Source organism: Heptranchias perlo, chromosome 17, assembly GCF_035084215.1.
Source record: "Heptranchias perlo isolate sHepPer1 chromosome 17, sHepPer1.hap1, whole genome shotgun sequence".
NCBI classification, from domain to species: domain Eukaryota; kingdom Metazoa; phylum Chordata; class Chondrichthyes; order Hexanchiformes; family Hexanchidae; genus Heptranchias; species Heptranchias perlo.
Window position 1 is genome coordinate 44398537 of NC_090341.1, and position 24637 is coordinate 44423173.

General features: G+C 43.5%; 1 protein-coding gene across 8 annotated transcripts in view; it reads left to right on the forward strand.

The window, feature by feature from the left end:
* Nucleotides 1-24637, forward strand: part of LOC137334273 (acylamino-acid-releasing enzyme-like) — a 60841-nt gene that overhangs the window by 17903 nt on the left and 18301 nt on the right. For 5 of the 8 annotated variants that reach the window (XR_010966121.1, XR_010966122.1, XM_067998928.1 and 2 more), the window contains exons 5-15: nt 1207-1282; nt 1759-1925; nt 2407-2544; nt 5079-5170; nt 7479-7519; nt 8511-8632; nt 9669-9729; nt 13211-13323; nt 15408-15459; nt 20514-20602; nt 24205-24343. Coding sequence is in view for 6 of the 8 variants with exons in the window: in XM_067998928.1 (XP_067855029.1) it covers nt 1207-1282; nt 1759-1925; nt 2407-2544; nt 5079-5170; nt 7479-7519; nt 8511-8632; nt 9669-9729; nt 13211-13323; nt 15408-15459; nt 20514-20602; nt 24205-24343 (1090 nt within the window). In the remaining 2 variants the exon portion in view is untranslated. The remainder of the gene's footprint in view (nt 1-1206; nt 1283-1758; nt 1926-2406; nt 2545-5078; nt 5171-7478; nt 7520-8510; nt 8633-9668; nt 9730-13210; nt 13324-15407; nt 15460-20513; nt 20603-24204; nt 24344-24637) is intronic. The other 3 variants (XM_067998933.1, XM_067998934.1, XM_067998930.1) reach the window with 2 other exon arrangements.

A 24637-nucleotide genomic window follows, 5' to 3' on the forward strand; every position in this document is an offset into this window, starting at 1 on the left:
CCAGGCTCACATTGATTATCTGGCGAGGTTTCAAAGGACTCCTGGCACTCGTGTAGTTGAATGCAGCATAAGCCACTGCCTTTTAGTAGAGGAGAGAAAATTGAAAAAGTGTATAAAAGTGTACATTTTCACCGTGCTGTGTGAAGTAAATGCGAAGGTTGTAAGAAACAAAGACTAAATGAAAGCTGCCAAAAATCATTTTGGATTCCAGCAGTAACTGTTTGCACACTTGGATCCAAGTTGATAAAAGTAAAGTTGATCAAGCTTAGAGGCCCAAGTTCTGTTGGCTTAACTGAGTGGGATGTGTTCCTCCAGGGAAAGACTGTGTGCTCCATATCAGGCAAATGGAAATTATTGATGTGTATTTCTCACTAGCTTTAAGTATGTTGACAGGTATCCTTGCACCCGAGACATGAGTGACAAAAAAAAATCAATGCAGCTATAGGATTGAAGGTAGTCAACTTGTACGATCTGCTGTGTGACTCAAGCCTAACAATCAACCCTGAAGCGCACAAAATTGCTTACTGGAGATTACATGGGATGCCCAGAAAATGTTAATGCTAAATGCTGCACAAAGCCCATGATCCATAATACATTAAAAAATCTTGCATTTGGTGTCAGTCTTGCACAGTGGTTGCACTCTCGCCTCTGAGTTAAAAGGCCATGGATTCAAGCCCTACTCCAGAGACTTGAGCACATAATCTAGGCTGATACTTGAGTGCATTGTTTAAGTGCAGAGTTGGAGGGGTTGACTTTTGGATGTTAAACTATATGCCCTCTCAGGTGGCTGTAAAAGATCCCATGGCACTATTTGGAAGAAGAGCAGGGGAGTTCTCCCTGTAAAGGTGACCTTGACAACCTTTATCGCTCAACCAACCAACATCAATAAAATAATATATGGTCATTTCTCTCATTGCTGTTTGTAGGACCTTGCTGTGTGCGAATTGACTGCCACGTTTCCCTACATTACAACAGTGACTATACTTCAAAAGTACTTCATTATATCTTCATTATTACTTATTTCTCTGCATTGTTGCCCAGACAACACACGGGAGCTCTCAGTCTTGTAGCATGGTGTTACAACCAATTTACTAGCCATGTTAAAAGCAAAATGTATAATGAATGAACTATAGTATTCTATACATGAAATCTTCACTTTTTTAAAAAAGTATATATTTTCTGTGGATTGGTTGTTCCTACCCACAGATCTGGAGCAAAAACTCCAAAGAGAAGAGCATAAACCTGACGGCACTTGACAAGCATGGCAAGGTGTATGAAGATGGTACGAGTTTACTCAACAACCTCTAGCCATTGCAAGAGTATGTGAGTCACATAGTGAGACTGAGTCTGTTCAAAGCTCACAGGTTTGGTCTGGGACACTCATTGTATGGGTTATCAAGTTGTTGTTTTTCTGATTGCGAACGTACATTTGTGAAATGTCTAATTTTTTGAGTCCCAAATAATGTCATCGAAAGAATGGTTTTATTATTTAAGAAATTGTGCTGTGGTATATTACAGTACCATGTTGTTTTAATCTTATTGGTGTTTCCAATCATTGTTACTAGAAAGTTTGGTTACACATTTAATGCGGGAACATTTGTCCTTTGTCTCCAGTTGCCTAGGTCAAGTGACCACAAAAATACATAATGAAAATAATTTTTTATTGCTGTTTGTAAATTTGACATATTCTATCTTTTGTTAGTTGGTATTATCCAGTATCTGAGTGCTCTTGTCTTTCCCTCTGTCCGCCCCCCTCAGATCAGTTTGGCTGCCTTGTGTGGTCTCACTCTGAGACTCTCCTCCTGTACATCGCTGAGAAGAAAAGACCCAAAGTGGAATCCTTCTTTCAAACTAAGCCCGAAATCAGTGCGAATGAGGAGGATGAAGACGTCATTAAGGCAGAAAAATGGCAGAAACCCATGCAGGTACAGTACTGTTATTATTTATAGTCATATCTATAAAAAGATTAGACCTCATTTTCTTCAACAAGACTGTCATTTGAAGGCTGAGACAAATGGGAGCTTTGTTATCTGAAAATCTTCAATCTTTCATCCAAAACTAGATAGATAGCTAGTAGTCAGCATGAACCAGTTCCAGCTTTCTATTTGTGTTTTGGTAGTAGGCATTCATTACAGCTATGAATAGGTCTGTCTTCATAGTGATCTCTTGCTCTCCAGCAAGATAAATGCCAGGGAATTCGTGCCACAGTGCATACATTGGGCAGCTCCTGATCATCAGGTAGGAGGTGGAAGAACACTTTCTTGCCTGAGGATTAGTATCTTGTCAACTGCAGGAGCTGCTCGACTTGCTTGAGTAGTGTGTGTAATAAGACAAATTATATGTGGAACAATCTTGCTTGGCCAAATCACCTTTTCTCATTTCATATTTTGTGATGTTATCCTGCAGGAGGATCAGTTTGTGTATTGGGAGGACTGGGGGGAAGCCCTGGTGAACAAGAATACCCCAGTCCTGTGTGTACTGGATATTGAGAGTGACAACATCTCTGTACTGGAGGGGGTTCCTGAACATATTTCTCCTGGGCAGGTTGGTGTAATTCTTCAGTTGTTCACATCTCTGTCTTGTGTGCTTGGCTTCTAGTGTCAATGTCAAGAATCAGATTTGTGATCTTTGAGGTGGCAAAATATATCAGAGCTCAAATGTACTGTGGTACAGACTGAAAAGACATGGTTTCATGAGTTTTCTGATAGCCCCAAGTGGAGGTTGGGTGTTCTCTCATCCTGGCAGGGAAGGAGAGAAAATTAGAGCATTGGTAACCCAGGCCTAGATTTGAACATTCCCCTAGTTACCTGGCACACCAAAATGGGTGTAGGTTTGCAGTTTGAACTCTCAGGTGAATGACGTGAGGCACCGCAAAAGAAAATAATGTAACAGGTGCAAAATCTTTCATGGGTAGTTTTTTTTTAAATGGTTCTCTCCATTTGAGGTACAAAGTTGGAATTTGACCTAATTAGTAAAATGTTACGGTGGGCTCTGACAGTTATTTGGAGAAGGTGTACCATTCTCAGTATCTGGAGCAGTCCTGACTATTTCCAGTAGTGAGAGTGTCTGAGTGGCATAACTCTACAGCATTGAGCATGTGCAGGAGCTGATGTGACAGCTACAATGCCAGATGATGTCTTTGCACCAGACTGTTTACTGTTCACTCTATTTTTAGTTGCAAGATGGAGTGACCGCCATTAACCTTTTTGGGATGTAATATAAGTATGCAGTTGTAGCAAGAAATTACTGTATTCAGTGTAGCTCGTATTCCTTCCTCCATCAGTACTTTATACATTTTTAAGGTCAAAAATTAACATCTAGTTTTATCTGTGATAATATTTTTTGTTAACTAAACAAAAGATGAATTTTCCCATAATTTTAATTGTTATACAGAGAAATTACTGAGTACTGGTGTCTGAGACACTGCTACTATGTTTTGTGTTGTAGAACTGCTGGCTACAGGCAGACTGAGAGCAGACATTCTATGTAGCAATTTCATTTATGACATCATAGAATCAAACAGCACAGAAGGAGGCCGTTCAGCCCATTGCGCCTGTGGCGGCTCTTTGAAAGAGCTATCCAATTAGTCCCACTCCCCTGCTCTTTCCCCATAGCCCTACAAATTTTTCCCCTCCAACAAGTATTTATCCAATTCCCTTTTGAAAGTTATTATTGAATCATCTTCCACCATCTTTTTAGAAAGTGCATTCCAGATCCTAACAACTCTCTGCGTAAAAATGTTTTTCCTCACATCGCCTCTGGTTCTATTGCCAATTATCTTAAACCTGTGTCCTCCTGGTTGCCAACCCTTCTGCCGCTGAAAATAGTTTCTCTTTATTTACTCCATCAAAACCCTTCATGATTTTGAACACCTCTCAAATCTCCCCTTAATCTTCTCTGCTCTAAGGAGAACAACCCCAGTTTCTCTAGTCTCTCCACGTAATTGAAGTCTTTAATCCCTGGTACCATTCTAGTAATTCTCTGCACCCTGTTTAAGGCCTTGACATCCTTCCTAAAGTGTGGTTTCCAGAATTGGCCACAATACTCCAGCTGGGTCCTAACCAGTGTTTTATAAAGGTTTAGCATAACTTCCTTACTTTTGTGCTCTTTGCCTCTATTTACAAAGCCAAGGATCCCTTTTGCCTTTTTAACAGTATTCTCAACTTGTGTTAAATTTCATCTGCCATGTGTCTGCCCATTTCACCAGTCTGTCTGTTCTCCTGAAGTCTGTTACACATTGTTTACTACATTTCCAAGTTTTGTGTCATCTGCAAACTTTGAAGTTATGCCCTGTGTACACAAGTCCAGGTCATTAATATATATCAAGAAGAGCAGTGGTCCTAATACAGACACCTGAGGGACACCACTGCACACTTCCCTCCAGTCTGTCGTTGCCGGGTTTATTCCTCTCCCCTTTTTTGAACAGGGGGTGTAACATTTGCAGTCGTCCGGTACCAGTCCCAAATCACAAAGATCTGTCTATGACATCAGTAGTGGAGACCGCTGCCTACCCATTGTCCTCATTCAAGAAATGGAGCTTTATGGAGGGAGTTGTAAACAAAATGTCTGCTCCCAGACTGCCTCTAATTACAAAGCATAAAACAAAATAGCAAGGGGGTGACAAAGACACAGGTAAGGGTTTGGCTATCTCCCTTTATGAACATTTTAGGAATTATAGAGCAGAATATATTTTCCCTCTAGTTGTAATGTCCATTTGTTGCTGAAAAATTGTCATTTATGTATGGGTAATAGACAAGTAGGCCTATCTGCTGAAGAATGCCTTCCTAGCAGCTATTGCTATAAAGCCATTTGAAGTTTTTGTAGCAAGAGGTTAATATTAGGAGTATGGTATTTGAGTTGACCTCAGTTCTTCAGTGACAAGTTCTTGCACTGGGATCCAGAGTGTAGAGCTCAGTTATACAACCGCACAAATAAGGGCTTTGGGAAATTAACTTCAGAATTTGAATGTTTGTAACAAGTGCTGTTTTATCTCCAAGAATTTAAAATTACAGCTTTAATCTCTCTCGGTGTCAAAAGATATGACACTAAGTAAATCTGCCTGTTTCTATATCTTCCAGGCAATCTGGGCCCCGAGGGACACTGGCATCATATTTGTTGGCTGGTGGCACGAGCCTTGGCGACTGGGTCTTAAATACTGCACCAATCGGAAGTAAGTCACTGAGTGATGTCTCTAATGCAGTATGAGCTGTGCTAAAAAAAAAACTTGCATTTATATAGCGCCTTTCGCAATCTCAGGATGTCCCAAAGCACTTTACAGCCAATGAAGTACTTTTGAAAGTATTGTCACTGTTGTAATGTAGGAAACATGGCAGCCAATTTGCACACAGCAAGGTCCCACAACCGATAATGATCAGATAATCTGTTTTTTTAATGATGTTGGCTGAGGGATGAATATTGTCCAGGAAAACTGGGGAGAAGTCCACAGCTCTTTTTTGAAGTAGTGCCATGGGATCTTTTGCGTCCATCTGAGAGGATAAACGGGGGCCTTGGTTTAACATCTCGTTCGAAAGATGATGCCTCCAATAGTGTAGCACTCCCTCAGTCCTGCACTGAAATGTCAGCCTAGGTTTTGTACTTAAGTCTCTGGAGTGGGGACTTGAACCCAAAACTTTCTGACTGAGTTGAGAGTGCTACCACTGAGCCACAGCTGACACAAAGATGGAGCATTTTGCTGCAGTGTGGTTGAGTGAGTGCGTGTGTGTTGGGTGGGGGGGATTTCCTGCGTCTGTCTGAGTAGAAAAGTAATGTGACAAGGAATAGCAAACATTGGGGGGTGGGGGGGTGCGCGTGGGGGCTGGAGATAGTTAAATAGGGTCTGAAGTTGAGGGTTGTCTAGAGGTATGGTGACAGTTTTGCTTTTGCTTCATTTGTTCATAAATGATTTGCCAAAACATTTTTCATGAAGCTGAAGATCAATTTTAAAAGAAGGTTATCGGTACATGTCGAGAACAAGCAGGAAATTTGAGTCTGACTTTTATGGGGCAGTATTTTCGATGTAGCCATTTTGATAACTCTACTAAGTTAATCAAACTGGTAGTGACAATGTCAGTAAAACTGTGCCATCATTCAGTATTCCCATCAGAGGTATAGGTTTCTAATTATTATCCCTTTTTTTTGAATGAGGGTACAAACTGGGAATGGAATAAAATATTCAATTGGTGAACTGCATGAATGATGCCTCCTCCTGGGGCTTGAAAATTTAGTGCATTAGCCACTTTCACTTTTACAGAGAGTTAGATGTTTTCCTTTGGCTGCAGGTCTCGATCAGAAGCTGACACAAGTCAGAGGTCATGTCCCTGTCGAGGTGAAGCCTCCTTATCTACTGTTCTTCATTGAGGTCCAGTTAGGTAGCATGTTGGCAGTACTCATGCTGCATAGATAGTAGAGTCCTGAAGGTTGTCTTGGTATACCCTCAAACTCCAGATTTGTGATTTCATGCTGTTCCTGCTGCTTCTCCTCCACAATATTCTACAGAGAGAAAAACTCCTCTGACTATAAAATTCCCTCATGCTTTACTCATCCCTCAAACTCTCCCTGCAAAATTATGGAAAGTGTGAATTGACTAAATCCAGAATAAATTTTCATGTTTCCAATTAATTGCTGTTTAACAGACAGTTAATAAGCAAAAAGGAAATATTAACACTATCAGTCTGGTTATATTGTATATATTACTGTTGTTTATTCCTAAGAGCAAATTTAGGAGAGTCAGCAACAGTTAGCGTTCACTCAATAAATGATAACTAACAAAATTACAACAGATAATGCACCATCAGTGCATGCACTGGTTCTAGCAATCAGAGCAAATTAAACCTCTCGAAGACCATGACTGGTTTGGGAAATGTCTGTTGCAAAGGGTAACTTGTCTAAGATCAGGGCTGAGGTACATTGCTGAGGCAGAGCATGGAAGCTTTACCTTGTAGATGGCTATGGTGTACCTGACCTGACAGTCTTGATGCTGACATCAAGTGCCTGAAATGGAATAGTGATTAATCACCCAGCGCTGATATCTGCCATCTTGACGGACTCAAAAATTTACCAGAAGAGCACTAGGAAATGGAATTGGATCCATAGGAGCAGTACTTTCAATAATAGTGTGTAAAGATTTAAAGTTAGCCAAAATTAGCTTTGATCTCATGGAAGTTATCAACATGCACAAAGCCTTCCAGCATTGCCACCTTAACCCACATCTGATGTGTATTTCTCCCCTCTGCTTCTTGTTGTACCATTTACCAATTCTTGGCTGAAAGGACAGGCAGACAGCTTTCTTCCAGAATTCTGCTAATGCTGTTCTGTAACTTGCCATAATGAGAACAATCTGTGATGATGCATGATGTTACCCATCGTGTGCAGATTCTCGTGGGTGCAAGGCCAATGATGCAGTGAGTTGGAGCTTCAGTGCTATCTGTTTCCAGTTAAATTTATTAATGTGACTTTATGCACTTTTGTTTCTACATCAGATCAGCGCTATACTGTGTGGACCTAACAGGCAGTGAATGTCGTAAGTGATGTTTCTCAGTTCCATTGTGCATTTTGTGTCCAGTTGATCATGAAATACTTTGCATTTTCAATATGATTACCTCCGTGTAGAGGAGTCTGATAAAGTTGACATTCAAGTCAATTTGTTTCACTCACATTCACTGAATATTAACCCTGGTGTGAAATTTTATGTTTCATTAATAAAATAACATAGCTGGCATCTGTTTAGTCCCTGTCATTTTTAGTCCCCATTTAACTCACTTTGAGGTAGACCTTCATCTCCATGTAACTCACTTCCAGGTATCTGTTAATCCCAGTGTAACGCACTTCCGGGTATCTTTTAGTGCCAGTGCAAGTCATTCCTAGGTATCTATTAGTCCCAATGTAACTCATTCTCGGGTACCTGTTCAAGTGTAACTCATTTCCAGGTACCTGTTGGTTCCAGTATAATTCACTTCAAGTTACCTGTTAGAGTCAAATATACTACAACAAAAACAACTTGCATTTATATAGCACCTTTAATGTTGTAAAACAGCCCAAGGCATTTCACAGGAGCGTAATCAAACTTCCATGTATCCACTAGTCCTAGTATAACTCAGTTTCAGGTACCTACTAGTCCCAGTTTAACTCACTTCCACCTACGTGTTTGTCTCCATGTAATTCACGTCTCGGTTCCTGTTAGACCCAGTTTAAGTAATTCCCGGGTACCTGTTAGTTCCAATATAACTCACTTCCATGTACTTGTTAGTTCCCTTGTAATTCAGGCACCCATTAGTCCAAATATACCTCACTTTTAGGTATGTGTTCGTTCCAGTGTTACTCACTCACTTCCAGGTACCCAGTACTCCCTGTGTAACTCACTAACAAGTGCCCCCCTCTCCCCCGCCCCCCCCCCCCCCCAATTATCTGGATACAATTTTTTTTCCTGGCAAAGTGGGTTGCTTGTGTGCCAGATTATCCTCCAATTCTGCTCATGAAAATGTTTTGAAATTGATGACTTTCCCTTTTCACAGTGCAGATTTCTTCAGGAATAAATTCTGTGCGTTCCCCACGCCTCAGTCCTGACCAGCGTCATGTTATCTACCTGGAGGGCGGCAACGTTAGGACCCACCACCAGTGCTACAGCCTATCCTTGGTTAGTATCTTCTTCCGTGTGTCTAATTTATTCCAAGAATGTTGTGAATGAAGAAATGTTTTACAGTTCTCTACAGTATCAGAAAAAATTTGGATATTTAACATTGCTGCTCTAATTCTAGAAATACTCAAAGAACCATATTGGATAGTTTTAAGAACTGAACACTTTCACCATGGAATTCAGCCACAGGAGTTATGCCCTTAAGTGGCCCTCTCATCTCGGCTTAACTTGCGACAATTATAATAATTTAAAAAATCAACAACATATATAGTGCCTGTAATGTGGAGGAATGTCCCAAATGCTTCATAGAGAGAAAAAATGTTTTTTGATTCAAAAACATTCTGATATTAGTAGGGGTGACCAAAAGTTTGGTTAAGGAAGTGGAACAGGTTGCTCCTCCTGGCTCCACAGCAGCATTGCGACTGCTGCCGGCCCATGCTCACTCTCCTCATGTTCCCCTTTCTTCCCCCCACCCCCCCCCCCATCTCCACAACTTACCTGGAGGCTGGCTCTATCTCGGAGCTAGCGAATTTTCCAGGGCCCTGACTGGCGAGCTGCATCGGAGTGCCTGATTGGTATCCACAGCTCACCGGTATTATGTAGATGAGGCCTGAGGGCCAATTTCCAGTGAGCCTCTGGCCCTCAGGGCTCATGTTGCAGGCGCACTGCCCACTTCATGCCAGTTTGTGGTGTGAGACCAAATTCCCAGCCAAGATGTCATGTCCACTATTTCTTCCTTGATGTCACTGTTGATTTCCAGGTAAACTGATTGGACTTGATCCTTCCAGCAGAAGAGGTATTGCCTACACTCGCAATGACCCTTTCTAACTTATTTAATTTCCTGACAGAAATGAAGAAAATTTTGGAATGAGTTCCTGGCTTATTGACATTATTCAAACCAGCTTGGTGACATTCCTCCAGTCCCAACAGGGCTGGTGTCATAGATTAACTCAACTATGTTACACATGCATTGAAGTGTATCTGTGCAGTAACCGAGCTTCTCCTTTTTCTTACTGTATCATGTATTTTCTTTCAGTATGACTTGGACAAAAAAATAACGTCGACTGTGGTGAAGATTGTGGATCATCCAACTGTGGGTAAGTGATGGGAGGTCTATCATTTTTATTTTTAAAAAGATGCAATTTTCTCCTCTCCTGAAGGCAGTGACTCATGCTGGGACACTGATCCACAGGTGCCAATTGCCCTTCAGTACTTTGTTCCAAGTGCCAGCCTTCACGTGCGAGTCTGGATGGTGATTATCAGCAGCCTATTTGATCATGGCCACATGCTCGCTTGCCAGCTGAACTCACTGGACAGTGATCGGCAGCAGAAACCGTGGCAGATTTTTCTTCTCCCAAGCCTGGCGGCATTACAGGGAATGATGATGTCCAGCTACTGCCTGACTCAGATCAGTTAACACAGCACAGACTGGAGTATGAACCCAGGTCCTTCCAGATCTGAATGGCTCAGCGCCATGCCATATAGTGCATTTACACACTGAGCTAGTATTGAGCCCAAGTAATGTATACTTCTAAGTTCCTATCAAAATCCTGTTTAAATTTTTCATTGTTATTTTTGGCTGTTCCAATCGGCTTTAGCATCACCAGTTCAGAAATAGGAATATAGGAATTGCTAGACAAGAAACGACCAAGTTCCATCCAGTTCGCCTTCTACTATCCTGGTAGAAGCATTATACAATGATAAAGGAGTTGTTGGCTGATCATGGCAATCCATCTGTATCCATTAGTCTACAACAGACCCAGAAATTACATGAGGAAAACAGAATTGGTGGAAAGCTTTGGGAACCATAGGTCCAAACTTACTTTGTCCCTCCCAAGCATGCTACACGTACCACATATCAGGGGTTATATTGGATAACCCCCGAAACCAGACGTGGTGCACGATTAACCCGCGCCCGGTTGTTGAGATGCAGGCAGCACGTAACATTCGTGCTGCTTGGTGATCCATCTGATAGTTGTGAGCAACCAGGCCTAGCTGCGCTGTTGAGTGACTACTCACCAGCAGGGGGCCCAGATATCGCAAGTGGCTTGCACTACTTAAAGGCAGCCTGCACATCTTATTTGCAAAATGTAAGATATGAGTCCGCATGGAGTCTGAATGGAGATCAGACATTGCACACATAAAACACACATACAGGTCCCATCCCTATGTTTACACACTGATGAGTTATGTTAAAACATTGAATAAAGGTTGCACACTACTAAATCCCACATCCTCCAATCTTCCTGCCAGACCTCGCCAATCTGAGTTTGTACCAGGCCCGGCGAGAGAGTGTGCACCAAGGTTCTCTGATGCGCTAGAGGCCATGGTGCAAGAGGTGGACAGAAGAAGGGGCATCCTATATCCACAAGGGGGGGGTGAGGGGCAAGAGGCCCTCCAGACATGCTCCTTAGGGAACAAAGTAAATGCCAGGCGCACAGCACCACGAACGTGGATGCAGTGCAGGAAGAAGTTCAATGCTTTGACACGAGTGGTCAAGGTGAGTGAGGTCAATTGTCAAGTGGCATCTCCTACCAACTGCACCACTAGCCACATCCACTGCTCCACGCACTACACCCCATCACCCACCTAACAACAAACTGTTTCAATCAGTACTCAACTCTTCCAATCAGATGCTTCCTCTCACCATGGCACATTACCACTGTTGCAAGCCACAAACCCACAACTCACAGGTCACACGCACTGGCAGCTATTCAACCATGATAGGCACATCACCGAAACATCTTGCAGGACACTCACTGACATATGTCCCACTTTCTTGCAGGAGAAGGTGGTGCATAACAGGAGCAGTGGCTCCATGGAACGTGAACCTGCTGACCTCTCTCAGGATGACTGCATTCCTGTCCCATCCCTGCCACTCAAGCAACAGCAAGGGCACCGGCAATCAGCTAGCCAGCCTACTCCCTGTAGAGTATTGAAACTTTATTATAGGAACATAGGAAGAGGAGTAGGCCATTTAGCTCCTCAAGCCTGTTCCGCCATTCAGTGAGATCATGGTTGATCTGTGACCTAACTCCATATACCTGCCTTAGCCCCATATCCTTCATACCTTTGGTTAACAAAAATCTGTCAATCTCAGATTTAAAATTAACAATTGAGCTAGCATCAACAGCCGTTTACAGAAGAGTTCCAAACTTCTACCACACTTTTGCATGTAGAAGCATTTCCTAACTTCGCGCCTCTAAGTCCTGGTGCTAATTTTTAGGCTATGTCCCTCTAGTCCTAGTATTCAAGTATAGGAGACCTCCAAAAACAGGTACAAATGCATCAGCAGCCAGAAGCAATAATCCAGCAACTAACCTGAAACTTGTGCATGATCCCTTTAAATAGCGCTGATGGGGCAAAGAGGGTCCTCCATGCTGTTTATAACCTGTTCAGCTGTGCGAGGTTCAGACAGTGCATTGGCTTGAGTGCTGAGTTCCAAAATCGTATCTATCCCTTTAAATCAGCATTGCACGCTGATCTACCACATATTCTCCTTACTTTACATGGTGCCGGCATTCATTACCTGCGAGCGCGCAAACGTCTTTACCAAGATGGCATCTGGCGCACGCCTACAAAATGGACGCTACATGGCCCAATTTATAGCCCGTCATGTCTCAGATTACTCATGCACCGTATCCCAAAATTTTATTTTCTGTAAGAAATCTATCTAAATGTATGAAACTTTTAGCGTTTGATCCATTACTTGAATGAATTACTAATCTGATCAGTCTGAGCTGGTTTGGAACCCGAGTCTTTCTTTTCAAGTCAACCTTCAATGTCAGCTGGGACCTGTCTTTTCCCTGTAAAGCTGGTTGAGTTAAAATTGTTCAAAGTTCCTCTAACTGGTAAGGTTAGTACTGGATACAAGTGGGCTTCATTTTCAGTGATGGTGAGCATGAGAAAGTTGTAGATTTGACCTGCCTAACCAACCCTTGTGGCTAAAGGTGATTGCATAGTGGTGAAAAGCGGGGTGGGAGAAGGCAGGAAATGGATAGAGAAACAAAAAGGAATGAAACTATAGAATAGATGAAAATAAATTTCAGAATCTGTTTAAACTTCAATTATGTGGAAGTGCAGGTTTGGAAAAGGGAAAAGTCACATCTGAAAATGTAAAAAAGAAATGTCTTTTTTTTGTTCTTAATGCAAATTACTTCATTATTTCCCCCCCTCTTCCATTACCGTTGGTAGTCTACCTTCCTTGATCGAGAGGCTCCACAAATGCAGCTATATGACTAGCAACAAGGATATATGCAAAAGCAGCAGCCCAGGTATCTGGCCCGCAGATGTTCCCTTCCTCTCTCTGAGTAGGCAAGTGAACCCCTGCCTGGCACATGTTGACAAAATCTCACCATTGGGGAAGATTTCCTCGGCACACTACGTGCAACAATATCCTAAACCTATTATAAGGAATAGGTCTACAATTTTGTTACACAGGAAATCTTAATCTTCACCCCCGCCCCACCCCCCACCCCCCGCCCCACCGCCCCCACCGAACATTGGGAACTATAGGCATGAACTCAAGTCAATGGTACTTGGAGAGTTAATAATGATAGCCAATAATATGTGTTTCAGATGGATTTACTGGCATTTATTCTTCAGTGCTGGCACAGAACTGCTGGGCGATGGACAGCCAGCGGGTCCTCATCGACACAGCCCAGAGAAGCAGGAAGGTAACTGGACTATCAGTGAGTGGGACCAAGTGGAAAGGGACTAGAGAATCAGGTTTACATTTGTGGACATTGGAGCTCCTACGATGACTTGGGCCTCGATATTAACCCCCCAATGACCGGGGGGGGAGGAGGTTAAAAATTTTAAAACATGGAACGCATCCTCAATCTGCCGCGGACACACCTGCAGCCTTTTGCATGGTGTGCGATTGTCCTGCTGTCGAGAGGTGAGACACTTAATTAACATAATTAAATCAGGCTCCCACGGTGCAATTGGGAGCCTGATTTAAAATGAACAGTTCCCAGCACTCTGGAAACCCAGCAGTGAAAGCGAGGCGGGAGCTGCCAGCTCAAGAAGGTAAGTGTCTTTTACAGCACTCCTTGTGGGCCAAGAAGAGCAGGAATGCTCCCCCTCGCTCCTCGTGGAAGCCTTCAGCCACCCCCTCTGCCAATTGCGACCTCTCTTCCTCCATGCTGCTATTGTAGACCTCCCCTGAGCACCCATGTCTGCTGTCCTCTCTCTCTCTTTTCTCCTCTTTCCCCCCCCCGCCCCCACCATGAACCGAATTCCAGCCTCTTTTTCCCCTCACCTACGATGGCCTCCCTTCCTTTCTTCAGATTGCCGGGGACCATCCTCAAGGGTCTCCAGCTGCGTCCTCCTGCCGCTGGTTTTCCCGCCCGGCAGCCGGCCAGCCTGTCAATTTGGCCAGTTGCCAGGAAGGAAACGGAAGAAAAAAATTATAATGAGGTTGAATTTGACAAGACTTCCCCGGCCTCGGCGCATTCCCGTGGGCTTTCGCCCTCTCCACCTCTCCGCAAATATCAGGGCCTTAGTGTGGCGCTCAGTCCTGCAGACCAGAAGGTTCCAGGTACTGGCCCATGAAGCTGCATCTCCTGAAGGGTCGGCACCTTCAGAAGAGGATAGAAGAAATTGAGGAAAAATAAATAAATTAGTGATACAGTACTGAGAGAAAATTGGATAATGCACCCAAGTGCATTAGCAAATCCTACACTAAAACGCCTCAATGTGAACAACCACTTTGAGTAAAAGGTGCTGTTTATTTAATCATTCCAATTAAGCACATGCTTTAAATTGTGTGGGGATTGAATTTTGAGCAACCGTTACCTTTTTAAAAAAAAAATTCACTCTAATCAAATGCTGATCAAAAGCAGCACAATGTAAATTTGTATTTATTTAGTTTCACTCAGGATACTTTGCATTGATTTGATTTTCTCTTTCACTTTGGCTGAAACACATCAAGATTCTGGGTCTATCGACTGGCATGAATAATACTCCAGCTTCAAAGTGTGAACTTTATTTCAGAAATAAGCCTGGTGAGAGAATGCACTGGTGCTATGTCACTTTTAACTTTATCATCACACTCGAATCATCCAGAGAAGGTGTTCAATTATGGGCTGAGTCACCTAACAATTCATTCTCTTGCTCTCACTCTTGGAGGGGTGGTTTACAGTTCTGTGATTGCGAGTAACTGTCTGCTACCTCACCCAAATGGCCATTTTTTATATCTGAGCCCAGACGGTGAGTGACCATTAGCTATTCTGCCATGGAGGACACCACAACCAAGTCTGATCCTGTTCTCACCCAGCATCCACACTTTCCATCAGGTGTCGTTGGGTAACCTTCGGTAATGGAAACCTGTGCTATTTTTTTTTCCGACCTCACTAGCCATGGGTTGCTGAGGCCAATTGAGTCACCCTTAATGCTGACTTGGTTAAGATGATTGTAAACAATTTTACAACACCAAGTTATAGTCCAGCAATTTTATTTTAAATTCACAAGCTTTCGGAGACTTCCTCCTTCCTCAGGTAAATTTACCTGAGGAAGGAGGAAGTCTCCGAAAGCTTGTGAATTTAAAATAAAATTGCTGGACTATAACTTGGTGTTGTAAAATTGTTTACAATTGTCAACCCCAGTCCATCACCGGCATCTCCACATCTTGGTTAAGATGGGGAAAGTACTTCATTTAATTATTTAAACCCGTGCATGATGTACAGAATATACACAAGGATGCTGATAAAGAATAAATTTAATAAATATGAATTGAGCTCTAATACTCTATGCGTGTGTCTTGCTTTCTCAGGATCTAATCGTAGTAAACAGTGCAACAGGAAGTGTGACATCACTCACTGCTGGTAAGTATTGCCTGTTCCTGTCTCATCTATCTTTGCACCCCCAATGTTTCCAGAGCTATGTGGAGGACAGATTCATGAACTAGGTCATCCCTTTCACTTGTCCCCCTTTCCTTATATCTTCAACAACCTCAACTGTCCCTTTTTAATCATGGCATTTCGACATTGAAGTGTCCCATTGAGAAAAGCAACAAGAGTGCAAAAATTCCAAGCTGGTAAAATCAACTTGTTCTTAAAAAAAAACGTGTCCTGCCATCTCATGTTGACCATAATTCCAACTTTTCCAAGAAATTGCAGATTGAAAGGTCTATGGTTCATAGCTTTGAAATGATTTCTCAAACTTTGAACAAACTTTGTAAGTGACTTCCTGTCACCAGAGAGCAGCTTTCTTTAAAGTACAGTGTTTAGGATTTTGCAGCATCTGCATCCATGCATGGTTTAAAATTCACCCATTCATAGGATGTAAATAACTCCAGCTTGCCGACTAAACTAGAAGATGATTGCTGCAAAATTGTTTGGTATGAAACCATCACAAGTTTTAACAAAAGAAGCCGTTAAAATGTAAACTAATAAATTGATGCGTACATTAAAATTCCATCAGCAACTGAACACTCCTCCAAGAATCAGTTTCTTCTCCTGTCCAGAGATATGACTGGTACTTGATTTGAAAAGAAAAACTTACTGAAAAACAGTTTTTTTTAAAAAAAAGCTATTTTTGTAGCCATAGGGTACATCAGGTCAGCTTCAATTAATTAAATTAAAATCTGGAATTAAAATACAAGTATCGGTAATGATGGCCATGAAACTACCGGATTGTCGTAAAAACCCATCTGGTTCACTAATGTCCTTTAGGGAAGGAAGCCTGCCGCCCTTACCCGGTCTGGCCTATATGTGACTCCAGACCCACAGCAATGTGGTTGATTCTTAATTGCCCACTGAAATGGCCTAGCAAGCCACTCAGTTGTAAAATCTCGCTACGAAAAGTCATAATAAGAATAAAACCGGACGGACCACCCGGCATCGGACCACTAGACACCGGACATGACAACGGCAAAACACCAAGCCCAGTCGACCCTGCAAGGTCCTCCTTACTAACATCTGGGGACTTGTGCCAAAATTGGGAGAGCTGTCCCACAGACTAGTCAAGCAACAGCCTGACATAGCCATACTCACAGAATCATATCTTTCAGCCAACGTCCCAGACTCTTCCATCACCATCCCTGGGTATGTCCTGTCCCACCGGCAGGACCGACCCACCAGAGGTGGGGGTACAGTGATATACAGTCAAGAGGGAGTGGCCCTGGGAGTCCTCAACATTGACTCTGGACCCCATGAAATCTCATGGCATCAGGTCAAACATAGGCAAGGAAACCTCCTGCTGATTACCACCTACCGTCCTCCCTCAGCTGATGAATCAGTCCTCCTCCATGTTGAACACCACTTGGAGGAAGCACTGAGGGTAGCAAGGGTACAGAATGTACTCTGGGTGGGGGACTTCAATGTCCATCACCAAGAGTGGCTCGGTAGCACCACTACTGACTGAGCTGGCCGAGTCCTGAAGGACATAGCTGCTAGACTGGGCCTGCGGCAGGTGGTGAGCGAACCAACACGAGGGAAAAACTTACTTGACCTCGTCCTCACCAATCTACCTGTCGCAAATGCATCTGTCCATGACAGTATTGGTAGGAGTGACCACCGCACAGTCCTCGTGGAGATGAAATCCCGTCTTCGCACTGAGGACACCATCCAACGTGTTGTGTGGCACTACCACCGTGCTAAATGGGATAGATTCAGAACAGATCTAGCAGCTCAAAACTGGGCATCCATGAGGCGCTGTGGGCCATCAGCAGCAGCAGAATTGTATTCCAGCACAATCTGTAACCTCATGGCCTGGCATATTCCTCACTCTACCATTACCAACAAGCCAGGGGATCAACCCTGGTTCAATGAGGAGTGTAGAAGAGTATGCCAGGAGCAGCACCAGGCGTACCTAAAAATGAGGTGCCAACCTGGTGAAGCTACAACTCAGGACTACATGCATGCTAAACAGCGGAAGCAACATGCGATAGACAGAGCTAAGCGATTCCACAACCAACGGATCAGATCAAAGCTCTGCAGTCCTGCCACATCCAGTCGTGAATGGTGGTGGACAATTAAACAACTAACGGGAGGAGGAGGCTCTGCAAACATCCCCATTCTCAATGATGGCAGAGTCCAGCACGTGAGTGCAAAAGACAAGGCTGAAGCGTTTGCAACCATCTTCAGCCAGAAGTGCCGAGTGGAAATTCCATCTCAGCCTCCTCCCGATATCCCCACCATCACGGAAGCCAGTCTTCGGCCAATTCGATTCACTCCACGTGATATCAAGAAACGGCTGAGTGCACTGGATACAGCAAAGGCTATGGGCCCTGACAACATCCCAGCTGTAGTGCTGAAGTCTTGTGCTCCAGAACTAGCTGCGCCTCTAGCCAAGCTGTTCCAGTACAGCTACAACACTGGCATGCACCCGACAATGTGGAAAATTGCCCAGGTATGTCCTGTCCACAAAAAGCAGGACAAATCCAATCCGGCCAATTACCGCCCCATCAGTCTACTCTCAATCATCAGCAAAGTGATGGAAGGTGTCGTCGACAGTGCTATCAAGCGGCACTTACTCACCAATAACCTGCTCACCGATGCTCAGTTTGGGTTCCGCCAGGACCACTCGGCTCCAGACCTCATTACAGCCTTGGTCCAAACATGGACAAAAGAGCTGAATTCCAGAGGTGAGGTGAGAGTGACTGCCCTTGACATCAAGGCAGCATTTGACCGAGTGTGGCACCAAGGAGCCCTAGTAAAATTGAAGTCAATGGGAATCAGGGGGAAAACTCTCCAGTGGCTGGAGTCATACCTAGCACAAAGGAAGATGGCAGTGGTTGTTGGAGGTCAATCATCTCAGCCCCAGGGCATTGCTGCAGGAGTTCCTCAGGGCAGTGTCCTAGGCCCAACCATCTTCAGCTGCTTCATCAATGACCTTCCCTCCATCATAAGGTCAGAAATGGGGATGTTCGCTGATGACTGCACAGTGTTCAGTTCCATTCGCAACCCCTCAGATAATGAAGCAGTCCGAGCCTGCATGCAGCAAGACCTGGACAACATCCAGGCTTGGGCTGATAAGTGGCAAGTAACATTCGCGCCAGATAAGTGCCAGGCAATGACCATCTCCAACAAGAGAGAGTCTAACCACCTCCCCTTGACATTCAACGGCATTACCATCGCCGAATTCCCCCACCATCAACATCCTGGGGGTCACCATTGACCAGAAACTTAACTGGACCAGCCATATAAATACTGTGGCTACGAGAGCAGGTCAGAGGCTGGGTATTCTGCGGCGAGTGACTCACCTCCTGACTCCCCAAAGCCTTTCCACCATCTACAAGGCACAAGTCAGGAGTGTGATGGAATACTCTCCACTTGCCTGGATGAGTGCAGCTCCAACAACACTCAAGAAGCTCGACACCATCCAAGATAAAGCAGCCCGCTTGATTGGCACCCCATCCACCACCCTAAACATTCACTCCCTTCACCACCGACGCACTGTGGCTGCAGTGTGCACCATCCACAGGATGCACTGCAGCAACTCGCCAAGGCTTCTTCGACAGCACCTCCCAAACCCGCGACCTCTACCACCTAGAAGGACAAGGGCAGCAGGCACATGGGAACAACACCACCTGCACGTTCCCCTCCAAGTCACACACCATCCCGACTTGGAAATATATCGCCGTTCCTTCATTGTCGCTGGGTCAAAATCCTGGAACTCCCTTCCTAACAGCACTGTGGGAGAACCGTCACCACACGGACTGCAGCGGTTCAAGAAGGCGGCTCACCACCACCTTCTCGAGGGCAATTAGGGATGGGCAATAAATGCCGGCCTTGCCAGCGACGCCCACATCCCGTGAACGAATAAAAAAAAAAGCTGATGGTGATGGAGGGTCCTGTTGCTGAAGATTCTATTTTGATCATTTTTCCATGTGATATCAACTTAGCCTGTTCCCTTAAAATTTCTGACGAAAGGTCTTCGACCTGAAACTCTAACTCTTTCTTTCTCCACAGATGCTGCCTCACTTGCTGAGTTTTTCCAGCATTTTCTGTTTTTCTTTTCTATTAAAATTTCTTTCCGTTTAGCTTGTGTGTTCCCCCTTTCTTTCTTTTGTCCAACTTTGCTTTGTAATTTGTCTTCGTCCTTATCCTGCAATGATTTTTTTATTTTTTCCTTGTATATGCAGCAGATGGTTGAACAAATCATAGATGACAAACTAGTTATACAGAGTGTGAACAGTCACAGAGTGAGGAATAACTTAGTGCAGTTCTGCTCTCACAACATTTTGCCAGAAAAGAATATCGACTCCTGTTTGCTTGAAGTATTTTTCTCATCTGTGCAGAGATCTCTGCCGCATGTGCTACACCTGGGCTCTACTGCTTTTACTTGGAAAAATATTTTTGAGGAAGTGTACATGCTTAGCAGGATAGGCCTACAGAACATGTATTTCCCTATTGTACAGAATATTCCATTCAAGAGATGGGGCTAGCTAGCTTCAAGGGATAAGTGGTGCAATCTTCATGTTACCTGCCTTAGTGTTTCCTCAGCCTGGAGAGATTGTCATCTGTACAATTATAACTCCGCAGACTTCTCATCCCAGGCACTTTAGACTTAAAACAAGGATTAGCGATTAGCACTGAAGTTACACCGGTTATCTGAAAATTCACAATATAGATTCGGTCCATCTTAGCTCATCCATCCTGACATTTCCTACATTTCCCCCTATCACGTTATTGAACTAACTCTTGACTGAGCCTTATTTCATCTCACAACCCTACCGGGAAGACTATTTCAAGTGATAATCACTCTTTGCATGAAGGTCTCCCTAATTCAATCAGTATAGATATAGGAAAACTGAACATTTACAGATCTTCAATTTCCTCTGTTGATAACAGTTCTTCAGTTAAAAGACATCATGCTGCTGAGTCTTATGCTTTTCCAATGAGTACCCTGAATAACCAGTTTTTGTGTGCTGCAGGTTCAGAGGCTGGGAGCTGGACGCTGCTGGATGTTCACCAGGATCTGATGGTGGTTAGCTGCTCATCCCCTAACTGCCCGCCCAATTTGGTAAGAAGGCCGTTGAATTAAATTGGACCCATATTATTGATTTTAAAAAAAGCTACTATGAAGGTTAGAATACTCAATTTAAATAATACATCGCACAGGATAACTAAACAGTAAAACACCTAGGTACATACAAAATTGATGGGTCGGAAAAGACCAGCTGGTCCTTCAAGTCTGCCTCACACTCATGGTGCCTGGACCATCATGGCTAAACACTTCTTCCTCACCCCACCCTCACATCCATCCCTGCAGCCATGTATTCTTCTGGGAGAGGCAAAAAAGCTTAGGGCCAATAAGGGAAAAAGTACTATGTAAAATTCCTCTCCAATCCTCTCAGGTGATCAAAACCAGCCCAGGAGATCACATGGACTAAGTGTTATCTATAAAGACACTTGCCTTCTATATGATGCAATCTCTGCCCCAGTCAGGAACCGGTCCAGCTTCCTCGTCAAGGCATGCAGAGTGTCAGCACCCACCACACCAGTCGGCAATGTATCCCAGTGGCTCTCAATTCTCTCGGGAAAAGAAGAACTGCCTAATATCCAGTCTATTCCTACTCTTCCATAGTTTAAACTTGTGCCCCTAGTCCTCCCTAATCTGTTAAACTGGAATAATCTATCAATAGGGATGCTATCCAGCCCTTTAATCATTTTATAGACCTCTATCGGGTCACCTTTTAAGTCTATGCTGCTCCAAAGTAAATTGGCCAAGGTCCTTGAGCCTATCTGAGTAGCTCAGCTTCTTTAAGCTAGGAATCATTCTTGTAGCTCTCCTCTGGATCTTTTCTAAGGCCACTATATCACCAACCATGTGAGGGGACCAAAACTGGGCACAGTACTCTAGATGCAGTCTGACCAGCGACCTGTACTGTGTCAAAATGGTGTCCTTTAATTTATACTGTGGTTCAATTAATACAACCCGATACCCCTAGTTAGCTTTTTAGCTACAATTTCTCTACATTGGTCATGAACCTTTAGTGATCTGTGCACAATAACACCAAGATCTTTTTGTTGCTCAACCTCTTTCAGTATTGTTCCCTGCAAATGATACGTGTATTCTGAGTTGACCCTATCAATGCACATGACACTACATATATCTAAATTAAACGCCATTTGCCAATATGTGGCCCACTCCCCTAGCACATCTAAATCTTTTTGGATTTGATTGCACTCCTCTACCGTCTTAACCTTTGCACAGATTTTGGTGTCATCTGCAAACTTACTTGCCATACTACCAACACTGCTGTACAGGTCATTAATAAAGACCATGAAGATTAACGGGCCTCAGACTGATCCCTGGGGGCACCGCTAGTAACATATCTCCAAGATGAACCACATCCATTAACTACAACTTCTTGGTTGCAGGATTGGAGCCAATTCCTAATTAAGCTTTTCAAATTTCTACTGATACCACAAGAAGTAATCTAATGTGAGGTAACTTTTTATTAAAGGCTTTCTGAATGTCCAGGTAGATAATGTTTACCAGATTACCCTCATCCACTACCCTAGTGACTTCTTCAAAAAACTCTTATCAAATTTGTTAGGCATGACCTTTTTGTAAGCCACGTTGTGAATTTCTAATGGCCCTTTCCCTTTCCCAGTGATCAGAAAGGGCATCTCTTATGGTCCCTTCTAACATCGTCCCAATAATTGATGTCAGGCTGTTGTGCCTTTAGTTCTCTGGCTCTGATTTGTCCCCTTTTTTTTTGAAATGGGAACTACATGAGCTAGCTTCTAGCCTAATGGAACTATCTCTGACTCTATTGAACTATTGAAGAAGCGGGCAAGGGGTTCACAGAGCACCTGACCCATCATTTTAATCACCCTTGGATGGATATCATCTGGACCTGGAGCCCTATCAGTTTTGAGCTTTCCTAATCTATTCAAGATATCTATTTTAATATTAATAATGCTATTTAATACTAAGCATCCCTCATCTGGAATATAAGCATAATCTGCAGGAGTATATAGACTGATGTAAAATAGTCATTTAGCAGCTCTGCCACAACCTGAGAATCAGTTTGAATTTGCCTCACCGTATCCTTTAGTGGCCCTATATGGTCCTTATGGTCTTCTGACTACTGACATAGTTTAAAAAAAAGCTTTTGCTATTACTGCTACAATTGCACACCATCTTCTTTTCCAGAGATCTCTTGGCTAATCTTATGGGTGTTTTTGTCTTCCTTAATTGCATGCGATACTTTTCCCTGTTCTCCTGTGAGTTAAGTGTATAAAATACTTCCTGTTTCAATCAAATTTGCCTCTGTACATTTCTTGTCAACCATTATGGTTTAGATTTACCGTGTGTCTGTCTTTTATGTGCTCATTGCATTTGCCCTCAATACTTTATTGTGTATCAAGTAGGGTTGCCCATTCAATTTTTTGCTAGATCTTCAGCCATTTTTGTAAAGTTAGCCCTCTTGAAATCTGGACCAGCATTAAATTGGCTGCAGCCTTGGATTGGCCAAAAAGATTAAACCTAATTATATTATGATCAGAGCTGGCCACGCCAGAGGTGTTCAACTTAAAGGTCGGTGAAAATCAATTTAAAAAGACCCAATTAACATCTCAAAGACATTAATTGCTACGCTAACTGCCTGCCCACCTACACTAATTAGGGTTCCAACTGCGGCGAGTAGGTTATTTGCACGCATCTAAATGCTCCTCTCGGAAGTGGGTGCGTTGGAACCAGGTTGTGGTCGCGCTCGAAAAATCAATTATTTTAACTACCACCCCCGGCCCCCAACCCACCTGTTCTTGGGGGTTAAGATCGCACCCTTCCCCCCCCCCCCCCCCCCCCCCCCCGGCCATGATGTTTGCTACAATGCTGAGAAACTCATCGTCACATTCAACAATAGCATCCTGAGGCTACACAAAAACTTTGTCTTTGTACCTCCCATTTACATTAAAGAAGTAAATCTTTCAAAACCCAACTTGCTCTAAATTATGTCAAACTTCCAGGAACCCAGGGGCAAATCAAGCAGTCCCAGGCCTTTTCAGCATCTGGGCCTTAAAATATGCACAATACTTATTAACCTCTAAATCATAAGCCCTTCGGAAGCATTCAACCAACCTTAATTACAGGAACAGCTAGGACCAGCCTGTTCTGAGACCTGTTGCAATGATACATTTGTGTTTGTCATTGCCTCTCATGCAATGTGGACTTTTTTGAACATGTTTAATTTTTTAAAAATTCATAGTTGTGGACACAGTGCAGAAGGTGTGATTGCATTGCCAGTGACATTATCACGTGCCCCGGTCCATATAAATGCTTCCTAAAATGTCCTGCAAGGCATTGCCTAGCCCCCTTTAATTTCATTGCATGGCATAAATCATTCATGGGCTCTAGTCCACTTCTCTGTTGATTAGAGTGTCGCTGCTGAGTTTGGGTCAGTCTGCATCGAAGGGTGACACGGCCGAGAGCTACTTTGTCCCCATCAATCACACCCTGGGCTCCTAACTCAGCAACTGCAGAACGGCAGTTTTGTTAATTCTAACCGTATTTTTGAACTTGCAGCCACAAACCAAAGCCATAACCACCCCCTTTTGACAGGACATCACAGACATCAGTTGCTGAGTTGTGTAAATACTATTCCTTTTCTATAGAAAGTGGGTTTCCTGCCGACTGTAGGTAAAGAGCAAGGAATAACTTGGGTGGCACTGGATGAAGCTGAACCATTGCCAGGTATAGAGTGGAAAATCCTGACTTTTACACCTCCATTCGAACAGGAGAATCCTAAATTCCGTAAGTGTATTGGGTTCCATTCGCACCGTCAGACCTTAATCTCAAGATTATTTGTATTTTTATTGATTTGATTTTTCCATTTTCAGTGCCTGCTTACAGCCATCCACAGCCTTATTTCATGAAGAGCTTCATGATTGTTTTTCTGTTGCTGCATTTTAGTTGCCACACACACCTATGCCGTGTCTGCGCATAACTCCGAGTCATTTTTTTCCATGTAGCTCATTCGGATATGTCTGTATCCACGAATTTAAGGCACTATTTCATGTAATGAACCAAATGTAAACAGGTTACTTG